This window comes from Callithrix jacchus, chromosome X, assembly GCF_049354715.1.
Source record: "Callithrix jacchus isolate 240 chromosome X, calJac240_pri, whole genome shotgun sequence".
NCBI classification, from domain to species: Eukaryota; Metazoa; Chordata; class Mammalia; order Primates; family Cebidae; genus Callithrix; species Callithrix jacchus.
Window position 1 is genome coordinate 28,889,466 of NC_133524.1, and position 15,390 is coordinate 28,904,855.

At 43.5% G+C, this 15,390-nt stretch overlaps 1 protein-coding gene across 1 annotated transcript; it reads right to left on the bottom strand.

Annotated features, from left to right (window-relative positions):
• Window positions 1-8,544: 8,544 nt before the first annotated feature.
• Window positions 8,545-11,470, bottom strand: LOC144581103 (DDB1- and CUL4-associated factor 8-like protein 1). The gene has a single exon (XM_078363413.1). It carries the CDS (start codon window positions 11,370-11,372, stop codon window positions 9,546-9,548), a length of 1,827 nt encoding a protein of 608 aa, XP_078219539.1. The 5' UTR covers window positions 11,373-11,470; the 3' UTR covers window positions 8,545-9,545.
• Window positions 11,471-15,390: the final 3,920 nt, after the last annotated feature.

The following is a 15,390-nucleotide window of genomic DNA, read 5'->3' on the forward strand; positions in this document are numbered from 1 at the left end:
TATTTTTATTATTTATTGCGAGGCATATCCATTTTATGTGTATGCTAAATTGCTAATTCTTTAACAGAATTCACGTGCATAAACAAGGGTTCTTGCTCAGCCATGGAACCCCAAAACAGGAAACCTAGAACATCAAACCCTAACATGCCCATAAAAGCATTATCCGGGAGAGGAAGTATCTTAGTCCATTTTGCTTTGTTCTAAAGGAATATCTGAGGCTGGGTAAGTTAGAAGGAAAAGTGGTTTACTTGGTTAAAAGATCGGCAGGCTGGACAAGAGGCATGGCACCAGGTTCTGCTTCTAGTGAGGAACTCAGGAAGACTTTAATCATGGCAGAAGGAGAAGCGGAGCCAGCGGGCCATGTGGTGAAAGAAGGAGCAGGAAAAGAGGAGGTTCAAAGCTCTTCTGAACAATCACATCTTATGAGAAGTAATACGGTGAGAAGTTCCCCATTACCTGGAGACAAGGCACAAAGTCATTGATGAAGGATCTACCCCCATAATCCAAACACCTGCTACATGGCCCCACTTTCAACATTGGGCATCCATGTTTATGGCCTTTAATTTTGCTGTTATTCAACTTAGTTCATTAAAATATTTTATTTTAAACATCATATAAAGCGACTACCAACTAACGTGGGATATAGGTTCACCCTTCAGCATGATATTCCTTTAAGCGGGATTTCTTATAGGAATGTTATTTTTTGTACAGTAGTTACGATAATGTCAGATATAATGATATACACAATTTAAAGGAGATAGGCCAGTTAAGAATTTGTATAATATAAAAATACCGAGATTAAAAGTTATCCAAGTGGACAGATATATGCAAACGGGAGAGCAGGTAACAGGAACCCTTTGAATGATCAGTCAAAGGCCCAGATGCAGGAATTTTGTTTTCTCCTCCATTATAGCAAACAACGTTCACTAACAGATACAGGTCTTCCAGGTACATCTAAACGCACAGGAGTAAGTTGTGAACTGCTACCTGTACAGTTTAAAGTGGTGTAGTCGTGATCGTCCTGTGATATTCCCATCACAAGAGTAAATAGTGAACCCCATGCAAGTAGTAGGAAGTATTAGTCTTTTATCATAGGCTGGACTTGAAAATGTTTAACTCCTGACATTAATATTTGTAAAGAGGCAAGGCATGGTGGCTCATGTCTATAATCCTAGCACTTTGGGAGGCTGAGGTGGGCATGTCATTTGAGATCAGGAATTTGAGATCATCCTGGCCAACATGGTGAAACCCCATCTCTCCTAAAATACAGAAAAATTAGCCATGTGTATTGACACACACCTGTAATTCCAGCTACTTGGGAAGCTGAGGTGTGAGGATTGCTTGAGCCTGGGAGGTGGAGGTTGCAGTGAGCTGAGATCATACCACTGCACTTCAGCCTGGTTGACAGAGTGAGACCCTGCCTCAAAAGACAAATAAAAATAATAATAATGAATAGTAAAAGCCAGGCACGGTGGCTCATGCCTGTAATTCCAGTACTTTGGGAGGCTGAGGCAAGTGGATCACTTGAGGTCAGGAGTTCAAGACCAACCTGGCCAACACGAGGAAATCCCATCTCTGCTAAAAATACAAAAATTAGCCAAGCATGGTTGTGTGAACGTGGTCCCAGCTACTCGGGAGGCTGAAGCACAAAAATCGCTTGAACTTGGGAGGTGGAGGTTGCAGTGAGCCGACATCATGCCACTGCACTCTAGGCAGGGTGACAGAGTGAGACTCTGTCTCGAAGAACAAACAAACAATGTGTGAACAGCATATGTCCCCTTTTGCTATGTTTTCTCCAAAACTGACATGGACTTAGAGTGGGAGAATTCTGATGGTGGTTTGATCTAACAGCAAACTACTGAACTACTGTTTAAAATGTGAGAACCTTTCGAAAAAATTAACCAGGTGTGAAGGCATGTGCCTGTATTCCCAGCCACTCGGGAGGCTGAGACAAGCCTGGCCCACTCCTTAGGCCTGGGAGATTGAGGCTGCAGTGAGTCATGTCTGTGTCACTGCACCCCTGTTTGGGTCACGGGGTAAGACTCTATCTCAAAAACTTTTTAAAAATGAAATAAAAAATAAAGTGTGAGAACCTTTAAATACTATTTATTTACACACTTTAAAAAATGGGGATCATTTATAGCTTTAAGCCAAAAGGTAAAAGGGAATGCATCTGAATTTTTATGCTTTTAGTTTTGCTGCTCTGTGGTTTCTATGGCTGTCTTAAAGACTGACACTGGTACATTGCTTTTCTTTCCCAACGCAGACACCTAGTTTGAGCACTTAGATCAGACGAAACACAAAATAGAAGAAATGCCACTCGTTTTCTCTTGGATCTTTTGAGAAACTAGCCTTAAATCATGAATTATTAAGATTTCATATTGAATGGCGGTGTTTTTATGTATGTAACTATCCAGAGAACAAATCAAATAGCTGCCTAAAACTTGCAAGTGCATGGACTTTTGGTATACTTGTGTTGGGAATCAAGAACCTTGAGCAGCAGTTCAGTCAGAGTTGTTCCTTCCCTTCCCTTCCCTTCCCTTCCGTTCCCACCCGTCCCCTCTCCTCCCCAAACCTCTCCTCTCCCATCCCCTCCCCTCCCCACCTCCCTTCTCTCCTTGCCCCTCCCCACACCCTTCTCTCATCTCCCCTCTCCAACCCCCTCCTCCTCCCCTCCACTCCCCTCCCTTCCCTTGAGCAGCAGTTCACAGTCAAGAGTTGTTCCTTCCCTCCCCTTCCCTCCACTTCCCTTCACTTCCCTTCTCCTTTCCTTTCCTTTCATTTCTCCTTTCCTTTTCCTTTTTCCTTCCCTCTTCTTCCCTTCCTACTCTCCTCTCTCCTCCCCTACCCCTCGCCTCCCCTCTGCTCCTCTCCCTTCGCTTCCCTTTCCTTCCTTTCTCCTTTCCTTTCCTTTCTCCTTTCCTTTGCTTTGTCCTTTTACCTTCCCTCCTCTTCCCTTCCTACCCTCCCCTCTTCTCCCCTCCCCTCCACTTTCCTCCTCTTCCCTACCCTCCCCTCCCTTCCCTTCCCCTCCCCTCCCTTACCTTCCCCTCCCCTCTCCTCTCTTTCCCTCCTCTCCCTTCCGCTCCCCTTCTCACCCCTCCCCACCCCTCCACTTCTCTCCCCTCCCCACCCCTCCCCTTCCCATCCCTTCCCCTGCCTTCCCTTCAGTTCCTCTCTGCCTTTCTCTGTTTCTCACTTTCTTTCATCTCACTCTGTGGCCCAGGCTGGAGTGCAGTGGTGCAATATCGACTCAGGCTGCTGTGCAGTGGCACAGTCTCGGCTCACTACTATCTCTGCCTCCCGGGTTCAAGATATTCTCCAGCCTCAGTCCCCCAAGAAGCTGGGACGACAGGCATGTGCCACCACACCGGGCTAATGTTAGTATTTTTTCTTATTAACTTTATTTATTTTACTTTACGTGCATATTTTATCTGGCATTCCTCCCTATGTTATCCCTCCCCACCCTCCCCTCCCTCCTGACCCTCTGGCCACAACTCTGGATTGTGTAAGCCACAAGCCTTCGCAGTGTCTACATGGTATCAAGTCAGTGCATGGAATGAAAGAGTGAAGGAGGTTTGGAAGCCTTCCCCTAGATCTCAGAGGATGTATGAGGAAACCTAGGTGCCCAAGAGGAAGCCTGCCGCAGAGGGAGAACCCTCACAGGGAGACTACTAGGTAAGTGCAGAGAGCAAATGTGGGGTTGGATCCCCCTCTAAGAGTTCTCCCCACAAGCACACTGCCTAGTGAAGCTGTGAAAAGGGGGCTGCTGCCCTCCAGACTCCAGAATGGTATACTGATGGGCAACTCGCATCCTGAGCCTGGAAATGTTACAGGCACTCAACTCCAACCAGTGATAGCAGTCACAGGGCTGCAACCTGCAAAGCCACAGGGATAGAGCTGCCCAAGGCCTTAGGGGCCCAATCCTTGACCCAGGATGCCCTGGATGTGGGACATGGAGTCAAGGAGATTATTTTGGTGCTTTCAAATTTAATGCCAACCCTGCTGGGTTTCAGACTTGCATGGGGCCTATAGCCCTTTTCTTTTGTCCACGTTCTTGCTTTCGAAATGGTAGTGTTTATCCAACGCCTGTACTGCCATTGTATCTTGGGAGCGAACAACTTGTTTTCATTTTATAGGCTCATAGGTGAAAGATGAGGCTCAGATGAAACGTAAGACTTTGAACTGGATGCTGGAACAAGTTAAGACTTTTGGAGACTATTGGTATGGTGTAACGGGATTTTTCAATGTGAGATAAACATGAGATTTGGGGGGCAAGAGGTGGAATTACATGGTTTGTAGGTTTGTCTCCTCTAACTCTAATTTTGAAATGCAATCCTCAGTGTTGGAGGTGGGCCTGGTGGGTGGTGTTCAGATCATGGGGAAAGATCACTCATGAATGGATTAGCACCATCCCCTTGGTGATGAGTGAGTTTTCATTCTGAGTTCACATGGGCTCTGGTTGTTCTGGTTGTTTAAAAGAATGTTCCCCACCTCCCTTGCCACCTTGTTCCCTTTTTCACCGTGCCATGTACCTTCTCTGCCTTCACCTTAAGACACTAGTAAAAGCTCCATGAGGCCTCACCAGGAGCCGAGCAGATGCCAGTACCATGCTCGCACAGCCCACAGAGCCATGAGCTAATAAAAGCTTTCTTTACAAATTACCCATCCTCACGTACTTCTTTATAGCGATGCAACAGACAAACACAACTGTCCTAGCTATATCTTCTGGACAACTTGCTGCAGCACTTGTTGCTTTACCTTGAACTTTTGTGTTATGGAGATGGCTTCTTTCCTTACACACGATGAACCAACCTCTGCTAGCTTAATAATTTTCTTCTGCAGCTTGCTCCCCTCTCTCAGCCTTCACAGAACTGGAGAAAGTTAAGACCTGACTTTGGATTAGGTTTTGGCTTACGGGAATGTTGCGGTCCCTTTGATCTTCTATGCACACCACTCAAACTTTCTGCATATCAGCAACAAGGCTGTTTCAGTTTCTTATCATTTATGTGCTCACTGCAGTAGTACCTTCAATTTCCTTCAGGAACTTTTCCTTTTCATTGACAACTTAGTCGATTATTTGTCACAAGATGCCTAGCTTTGGCCTATCTCAGCTTTTTACATGTTTTCCTCACTAAGCTTAATCATTTCTAGCTTTTGATTTAAAGTGAGAAACATGTGACTCTTCACTTGAACAGTTGGAGGCCACTGTTGGGTTATTGATTGGCCTAATTTCCATATTCTTGTGTCTTAGGGGATAGGGAGGCCAGAAGAGAGGGAGGCAGACACAGGAATGGCTGGTGGGTGGGGCACCGAAAAATCACACAACTTCGAATAAGTTCATCGTCTTATACTGGACACAGTTCACAGTGTGCCAAAACAATTACTACGGTAACATGAAAGACGACCGATCACCTCTTGCTTGTAATCACCAGTCACCTCTTGCCTGTAATCCTAGCCGCTCAGGAGGATCACTTGAGGCCAGGAGTTCCAGACCAGCCTGAGCAACACAGCAAGACACCACCTCTGACAAAATTTTACCAAAAATAGGCTAGCCGGGTGCAGTGGCTCAGGCATGTGACCCCACATACCTGGAGGCTGGGGTGGGAAGATCCCTTGAACCCAGGAGGCTGCAGCGAGCTATGATTGCCCTACTGCACTCTGGCCTGGGTAACAGAACAAGGCTGTCTAAGAAAAATGAAAAGATCATCAATCACAAATCACCATAACAGATAAAATTATAATGGAAATTTGAACTGTGGCAAGAATTACCAAAATGTGGCATGGAGACATGAAGTGACCATATGCTGTTGGAAAAATGGTACTGATAGACTTGGTTATTGCAGAGTTGTCACAAACCTTCAATTTGTTTAAAAAAAAGAAGCAGTATTTGTAAAGCACAATAATTGCAAAACGTATTAAATGAAGTGCAATAAAACAAAATATACCTCTACCACATGAGCTTCATTGAGAGGGAGACAGCGAGAGAGAGACAGAGAGCGAGGGAGAGAGGAAGACAAGGAGGATGACAAAGAGGAAGTTGCCCCCAGCCAGGACTAGGACGAGCTGGAGAGGCTGCGTCCTCGATCTGTAGGGTCACACTGAGGCCTGAGCGCTCCTGCAGGAAAGCAAGCCTTTCCAAATAATGTCTCTGTGAGACCGGAGGATCTTCTTTTCTTCCAGGCAGGTTTGGATTTGGGGTGGATTTTGGTTTTGTTTCCCTCCTCTCTACTTTTTAAATGGTGTTCTTATCTTTAATTCACTTTCAGCCCTCACCCCTGGTTGTCATCTTTCTTGATCAACATCTTTTCCCTATACCGTCCCCTTCTTTCCCCAGATCTCTTCGCTACCCTCAAACCCAGGGATCGGCAGTGTGGACAGGAAGTCACAGGCCTGAGACTCAATCTGCTCTCCTTCCTGGAGCCTGGATCAGGCCAGGAGAAGGAGATGGTGTTTCCCCAGCCCCCCAGCACTGAGGAACAATGGGGTTCATACCACTTCACCCTTCCCTTTCTTTCCTGCTCCCAGGACTGGGCCACTTCTGGGTCAGTGGACCCTAGCTCAGCTCACACTGAGAATATAAGAATGTGTGTGTGTGTGTGTGTGTGAAGTTCAACTTCTCCCTTTAGGGACCTATAATTCCTTCTGATGGCAAAGGTCCAAGTCTAAGTAACCAGGGGTTTACTCAGTCCCAAGCATGTTGGGGAGGTTGCATCAATCAGAGTTCCATCAGAGAAACAAACACTCCAGTTGAACAAATATAAGATGATACACATATGGGGGTAATACACATATAAGCGGGGACTTAGAATAGGGTCCACGCCTTATTAAAATGTGGAAGCCGGGTAATCAGTCTCAGCAAGGCTTCTGTCTTTGCATCAGATGCTGAAACCCAAGGTCAGCAGGGTAGTCGGGAAGAGGTGATGCAAAGTAGAGGAAGCAAGGGGAAAAGGAATCCATGAGGAATGTCTGGAGCTCACAAGGACTGTCTGGGGCCCATGTTGATCTTTCACTGCCTCCAACCTCCTATTTCAATGACATCAATGCCCTTAACATAAAACTGGTATTCTTTTTTATGGAGCCAGTGAAGAAGGAAGATATGAGGGAGAACTGGAGCAGGTGTGGGCCCAGATGCTGCCCCACACCAACAAGGTAAGCCAGGATAGAAGCAAAAATGTTCATGAGCCACAGCAGCGCCTTTCTAAGCATAAAGCACAAAATAAATGTGGCTACTACTTTACCTTTGCCTCCCAAATCTTTCACCAAATGCCTCTCGTAGCACAAGCAATCTCAGAACCATTCAGGGAACTCTGAGTAAACTCTGAGTTTAGCTAAGAGAGCAGAATATAAATTCCCCACAGAGGCAGACCTTCCAAACAGCAGGTGGAAAAACAACTGCATAATTTATCTGCTTTCACTTTTGCTCTCATTGATAGCAACTATCACTTGAAATACCAAATGATGTTTTGTTAATATTATTGCTGGTATACATCCCATGAAGTTATACAAAGGGCCCGAAGCTTGGAATTCAAGTTTGTAACTCTCTTCTTATGGCCCATAAATTCTCCTTTGGGACTCTTTAAGATCCTTTCCTGACAGCAGAGCTTGGTGGGGGCTTCTTGAGGCTCTCAGACCAGAGGACAGTTGTCCTTAGCTTTGGATCTCAGTGAGCAGGAACTTTAGTTGTTATATTCCATTCTAAATTCTAATCTCATTATGCAAATTACTCTACACTTTCCCAAAAATTCCAGAGATAATATTCATCTCAAGAAGTATTACCAAAGAAAAGCCATTGCCAGGACACAGGATATTTCATTACATCCTTCTTTCCCAAGAAAAGACAGCAATGAATGGTGCAGTACAGACTGGGCGCGGTGGCTCATGCCTGTAATTCCAGTACTTTGGGAGGCTGAGGTGGGCAGATCACCTGAGGCCAGGAGTTTGAGACCAGCCTGGCCCACATGGTGAAACCCTGTCTCTACTGAAAATATAAAAATCAGCTGGGCATGGTGGCACACACCTGTGGTCCCAGCTACTTGGGAGGCTGAGGCAGAATCGCTTGAACCCAGGAGGCAGGCGGAGTGAGCCAAGATTGTGCCACTGCACTCCAGCCTGGGCAGCAGAGTCAGACTCTGTCTCTAAAAAAAAAAAAAAAAAAAAAACAAGAATGGTGTGGTATATTCATGGGTGTTAGGGAAAATGCAATCTTCTGCATTCATTTACACAAATAACACATATAAAATAAAAACAAATATTTTTATTGAACAGTAGCTGGATATCTAGTAACTTAAATTTATTTTAAGTAAAGCTTAAAACAATTTTTAAAACAATTTAAACTCATAAAACAACTGAGAGAACTTTAAACAATCCATGGATGTCAAAGAGGAATTTTCTAACAACTATATCAAATGGTTATATGTAAGTATAAAACAATTTTTATTGCAACAATTTTTTGAACAATTTAAACTCATAAAACAGCTGAATTTTAAGCAATACATGGATGTCAAACAAAATGTTTCTAACAGCTATATCAAACGGTTATATGCATGTATAAACAATTTTTATTGCAACTTATTCTTAAAAGTTAATTAAAATATATTTTTTCAAATAGGAGAGATGTTTATATTCCTAGCTGGCATCTTATAGGAGATGTTTGTCCCAGGAGGACTTCCTGGAATGCAATGCTGTGGGAGTTCCCATGCATAAAATTTCAGGAAAATTTAATGTGCAGAGTACACAATGTCATGTGATTGAATTCAACTTAGTTCTTACCAACTTCAGTGTACCAATATTATTAACCAATATTATTAACGTATGGATTCAGAAAATGCAGATAATCCCAGGTTATTTGCTCTGAGGGGATGAATTACCTGGGTAGGAATTCATCTACATACTGCTCTTGTTTGCCTTTTCTCAGGCTGTGTGTGTGTGTGTGTGTGTGTTAGGAATTAATCTAAATACTACTTTTCTTTCCTTTTCTAAGATTATGTGTGTGTGTGTGTGCATGTGTATGTGTGTGGCCAAGTGTCAGTATTCAAATAACAAAACTATGGTTTGCTTTAGTTTCCCCCTAAAGAATAAACACATTTATGAAACTTTCAAGTCAACTTAAGAACTTGATCTTCAAAAACAATTGTTAAAAGATGAAAAAAGTAAAAAGGTAATAGTTTTCAGAATGTTAGAAATGAGTAGATATATCTAATACGGCCATTAATTTTTTCAACAAAATTAGGAAAATTTAGAGGTCAACTATAAGGGAATAAAGAAAAAGAGGCATAAATAAGTTGTGTATGCACTCATATAAGGGGTAACAGGTAACAAAAGAGGCATAAAGAAACAGAGGAAAGGAATGAGAGACAAAGAATGTGTGGAAGGAAGAAAGGAAAGTCAGGAAGGAGATGGAAGAGATGGCTTTTAGCATATATTTGGAAAACTAGAAGACAAAAAGCAAATCTATTAATCTATTGACAATTCTAAATTAGTCAAACTGAATTGTAAAGTCCAGTGTACTTAAGTGGCATCTAGCTGGACTGGATATGAGGCCTTCAAGATGGTAAGCACTGCCCTTGATCTTGGCCCTCCTCCTCAGATGTATCTGACGTGCTGGAAGCCTCATCCAACTCTTCATCTGGGAACGCAGCTCTGTGATCTCTCTTGCCAGGGTGATGACCTCTCTGTGACATCTGTTGCGTGGGAGGCTGAAGCCTATAGCTCTCAAAAATGCCAGTACGGTACAAGGTATCTGAATCTCGTTCCCGCTTGTTCTTCTTAACCACATCTTTTAACCCAGCAAGCTCAGTGGCAGCTTCAGCTGTGGGTGTCCAGATCTTGACATCATGATCTAGGCCACTGGTCACCAACATAGGTAGGTAAGGGTGGGGTTCAAGATGGTTTACTATACCTTCTCTGTCCGCCTCCATGTACTGGATGATCTGGCAAGATGATTTCTCCCAGAAGAAGATGTGCCCACAATCACTACCGCTCACGACAAACTCACTCCTGGGGCCGTAGAACTTAACATCTTTGATCGTGATATTATTTCTGTGCCCCTTAAATCTCTTTGCATACTGAGCACCATCACTGTGAGAGGAGTTGAAGAGATAAATATCTTCATCACTGTAGCTGGCCAGGAGCTCTGTGCCATCATGGCTGTACACAACGCTGGTGATGTTTGTTGGGAAATCACAATCAACCAGATGATGAGGAGAGAATTTCTTAAGTACGCCATTGTTCTCTTTCTCATCAATTCTCCTCTGGTCATATATCCGTACAAACTGATCATCTCCAGCCACTGCAAATTGGTAGGTATTGGCAGGATTCATCGAGATTGTATACAGCCCCACTCTCTTCCCCTTTTCTCTTGTTACCACAATTTTTGAAGCTGGCTGGTGTTGTCTGAGGTCAATGGTGAAGACAACGGCATCTTCACCTGAAGTGAGGAACTTATAAGGAGAGTCTGGTTCCAGAGCCAACTCATAGGCAGCTCCCTTGTGCTGCACCACATGCTTCGTATTCTTGCAATATGATGCATTGATTAGTTCTGCTACCCGTACCTGCCCATCGTGGCCACACGTGGCCAGTGTGGAATCACCACAGTTAGGAAGGAACTTAGCCTGGATGCCGTTAATTTGGTGACCACTCTCAAAGTTCAGTAGTGGCCGCTGCCGCACCCAGTCCCACACTGTCACCTTTAGGTTACCACAGCTAGTGGCCAGCCGGGTGCCACGCTGGTTCAAGCATACAGTACTAGTAAAACCGAAATGGCCTTCAAGATGATATTGCAGGCGGAAACGCTGCACAAAGGCTCTTGCCCCACAAGCCTCATAGACAAATCGGGTACTTAAACCCAGCTGCCACTGGCGAAGAGCAGGAACGACCTGCCAGCGAGGTCGGGGCAGGGCAGATGTCTCTGCAGAAATCCACTCCTCCAGCACCGTATCCTCCTCTAACGGACACTGCTCATGGTTGGCAGCACCGCATTGTGAACACACCTGAGACTGTTCCTCTTCCTCATCCCCTCCCTCCACGCTCTCCTCTCCTTGCTCCTCCCCTTCTCTCTCCTCCTCTCCCGGTAAAGGGTAATAAAATAAGCTTCCACCGCGCCTGAGGAAACGCGCCTCCAAGCTCTCAAGTTCGACGTCTTCACCTGAACTTTCTCGGTCAGTGCTTCGACTTTCTGTGCTGGCATCGTTCCGGAAACCACCATCCCTCCTATCACCGCCATCTTGGGTCGATGGCTCTGCGGCCGCCATTTCTATGTCTGAGGACGCCTCCGGCGCCGCCGCCGCTGCTCCGGACTGCTCCTCTGGGCTGAACAGGCTTTCAGTCCCTACGTCTGGGAAGTCATCTGTGCTGCCCTCTTTGTGGGACATCTTGAACAATGTTTGCTGTAGCTGTTCTGGAAAAGCAAACCCCTAAAAGCTCAGAGGAGAGAGCCGGCCTACCCTGAGGACGGACGGTGGCAGAAAGCAGTAGGTTAGCAGCAAAGAGACACTAACCGGATTGGCTAATGAGAGTCACAAACTAATTACGTCAGTACGGGGGCCCGTGAGGTTCAGAAGGCTTCTTACCCGCTCGTCTCTTAGCGGCGTGCATCCAGACTGCTCTAATTTTTCCAGGCCCAGAGCCCCACCTCCATGAGATCTTACACTGTGAGTCGCTGTGGTTTTTGTGAAGATTGAAACTTGCTGCACTTTGGAAAGTGTTCTCATCAGAACGGTCACGCAATGAATGCAAAGAACTCTGATACTCTTAGTCCTGTCACCAGACGGCAATATTTTGGCATGACGGTGAGGTGTGTACAATAGGTGTATCTTAAGCTAGACATAGGTTCTCAGATGAGGATGTATGTTTGATTAATTTAAGAGAATGATCCAAGGAAAGACAGCAGACACCAAGGAAGAGTGAAATTTCAGCGGAACACCCCTCTGAGAATAGTTTCAGCACGATCCTCCTGGGGAAACTCTGGAGAGTAAGTTATGTCTGAGTTATCCTTACACCAGGCAAGCGAGTGAACTTTCAAATTCCGAGACTGTTCAGTCATTGGTTAAAGGCCCCCCTGGGAGGGATGAGCATATCAACTCCCAGATGTCCCAGATGCTTTAAAATCTCTGCACCTGTGGGTGAATGCAGCTTCAGCAGCTTGAGAACTAAAGGGCTGTACATTAGTACTGATGCTTGGATGGGAAAAAGTAGATGGTACAAAAAGGGATTCGAAAGCATCTGCCAGGAGCATGAACATTAACAGCCACAAGGTAGCTAACAGTGACTATTAGAAGGGGCTGTTACTACTGTGTACGCTCACGAAAATACAACTTAAATACAAGTTTAAGAAGGGTATAGAAGCCTAATTTGGAAGGTGAAACTACAAGTAAAGTCGTGGCGAGCAAATGCTATTCCCTTCCCGTATCTTTTTAAATGATGGTTCAAATCGCACAGTTGCCATACCCTTCTTCATGCCAGTTGAATGAATAATCTGGGGCACAATGGTGAAGAGCAGAGGCTGACAGTCTTAAGCAATAAGACTTGAAAGTCAACAAGAATTTTGACTCAAGGTCTATCAATGAATGGCGTGTCAGCAGATGTGAAATCATTAATCTCCTTATGCATCAACGGAGCTCTTGAGTAACCAGGACCAATGTTAATGATCAGTAATATTTTGAAAGGAATGTTCTTTCCTGAGCAGTAGAACTCAGCAGGGTATTAAAAATATTCAGTAAACCATGCTGTAAACAAATGTGCTGTCACCCAGGCTTTGTTATTCCTTTTTTTTCTCTTTTGAGAAGTTTCATTCTTGTTGCCCAGGCTGGAGCACAATGGTGTGATGTTGGCTCACCACATTTCTCCCATTGATGCCTATGGTAGGCCTGTACTTTCTGGTCTTTATATGGTTGGATGGCACTGTGTGACCAGATTTACCTGCTCCCTTGTGAATAGAAGTGATGTTTGTTATTACTGAGGTGGCTCATTTAATTGCTAATGTGTGGCCATCCATACATCGCTTTCCCCAGTTTGCTCATGACCTGCAATGTTCCAGATGTCAGCTAGTCTCCGTGAATATCTACCATGAACAGAAAACATTTCTCCCATTCCTCCCAGTAACCCATTATAGACAAGTGGCAGAAGCAAAGTATCAACTTTATCGTCATCATCATTATCATTTTTGGAAAACTGGGGAATTTTTATTACTACAGAAGAGCCTAATCTATCTGACTAAGACAAACTACATTGTTGATTATTTATTTAAATCTTACAACTTAGGTCAGAATATTAAGTTATGTTTTATATTTAGAGGATGACAAAACATCCAAGTTATTAAAGACTGTTAAGTTTCTGACTCTCCTTTCACAAGACAGTAATGTTTATTGCTCCTAACAACAAAGTATTCAGCATAGGGTAGGTACGTAGTAAGTATTTTTTCTGGCGAATTCGTGTATTAAAGCTGTATATTTACAAATGGATATGCAGAAGAATGAAAAAAAAAATTCCATTGACCGTTCCATGGAGGATGGATAATAGTGAATAGCCTAAGGGAGATACCTATTTTGAGTTTAATGTCAATGTAAAAATCTAATATTGAACACTTTTACATCAGGGTGATGCAAACATTGCCTAAGACTCAGGCCAAAGATCATTCTCTGAAGTTTTCATAAGAAACAGTAAATTTATGTTATCTTTGTAAAGTGTCCAGCTGAGGGAAGGTAGATTCAAAACCATGTTTAAAATGTTAAATTAAGGTTGGGCACAGTGGCTTATGTCTGTAATCTCCGCACTTTGGGAGGCTGAGGCTGGCAGATCACTTGAGGTCAGCAGTTCGAGACCAGCCTGGCCAACATGGTGAAACACTGTGTCTACTAAAAATTAGCTGAATGTTGTGGTAGGTGCCTGTAATCCCAGCTACTAGGGAGGCTGGGGCAGGAGAATAGCATGAACCCAGGAGGCAGAGGTTGCAGTGAGCCAAGATCATGCCACTGCATTCCATCCTGGGTGACAGAGCGAGACTCCATCTCAAAATAATAAAAGGAAGCGTTAAATTAAGATGTAAAAATGAAATGAAAATGTATGTTTATATGTTCACGCTAGGCTTGCTTTTCTGTCATATATTGGGGTTTAATTTAAGGCTTAAAATTGCTTATAGGAAAGTCTATTTGCCCATAATATCTAAGAAATCTAAGTGAGATTAATTGCTAAATATCATACGTCATTTCAACTGCATTACTTCTTCTCATAATGAGTAGATTACTTTTCACTTTTGTGAGTTCGTATACAATACTGGTAGAATTGAGAAAAGTAGGTCATTGACCACATCCAGATGGGCCAAGATATTTAGCTTGTGGAGAAGTAGGCCAGTCGCACCACAATGAAGACATCTGCCTGCTTAATTACTGCTGCATTAAAAGATAGCCTTCACATTTTCTTCCAGCTCTACTGTTACTGCAAAGTTTCACTGTGACACAGTGTGTCAACCCAGAGGGTTAAAATTGCAACATGTATTTCTTGATAGTTGTCATATCTGTATACTTTACATGTTTTGTGAGAAACTCCTGTTAAAATTAAATCACCATAATATTATTGTCTCTTCGCTAAACACCATAATTCAATGTAAGATGTAAAGTGTAATTGATTAACTTTAATTCAGCCAGCTGTTGTATTTTAAGAACAATTTGCTTTTCTCAGCTTATCTTGCCCATTTTTCCTTCCCATGTTTCTGAGAGAAAGAGTTATTTGGTCAGCAGGAAACATTTTTGAACATCGAATATCTAAAACTCTGCAGCCACAAACTTTAAATGGTATCCATGTTAGGCCTCTGCTAAGGACAGAGATTTTGAATCAGGGGTCATTTTTTTGTGGTTTGCTGAGAGATTCATTAACAACAACAATAAAATTGTGAGCAGTTCAGTAAGCTTTGACATTGGTGAGGTGTGCACTGAAAGTATTACCACGTGTTTGCCTTTTCTTCTTAGAATCAAATTTCTTCTGAAAAATTGTCTGAAGATATTGTTTTCAAAATAGTAAGAAAGAAAAATAGCAAAGAAAAGTAAAAGGTCATGTTATGTCATTCTATTCTTTAAGTAAAAAAACAATAAACCGATAAATAAGACATGATGGACCCTGCAACATATTCCATAGCAAAACAATATTAATAGTACAGAGTTAAATTTTAAGTATGAATAAAATTTTCCCACTGACATTCACCGTATTGCTTTGACATTCTGTTTACTTCTTTTTAAAAAGCACATCTGTCCAGGGGCGGTGGCTCACGCCTGTAATTCAAGTATTTGGGGAGGCCAAGGCAGGTAGATAGCTTGAGCCCCGGAGTTCGAGACCAGCCTGGGCAAGAGATCCCATTTCTACGAAAATACAAAAATTAGCTGGGTGTGGTGTCGTGTG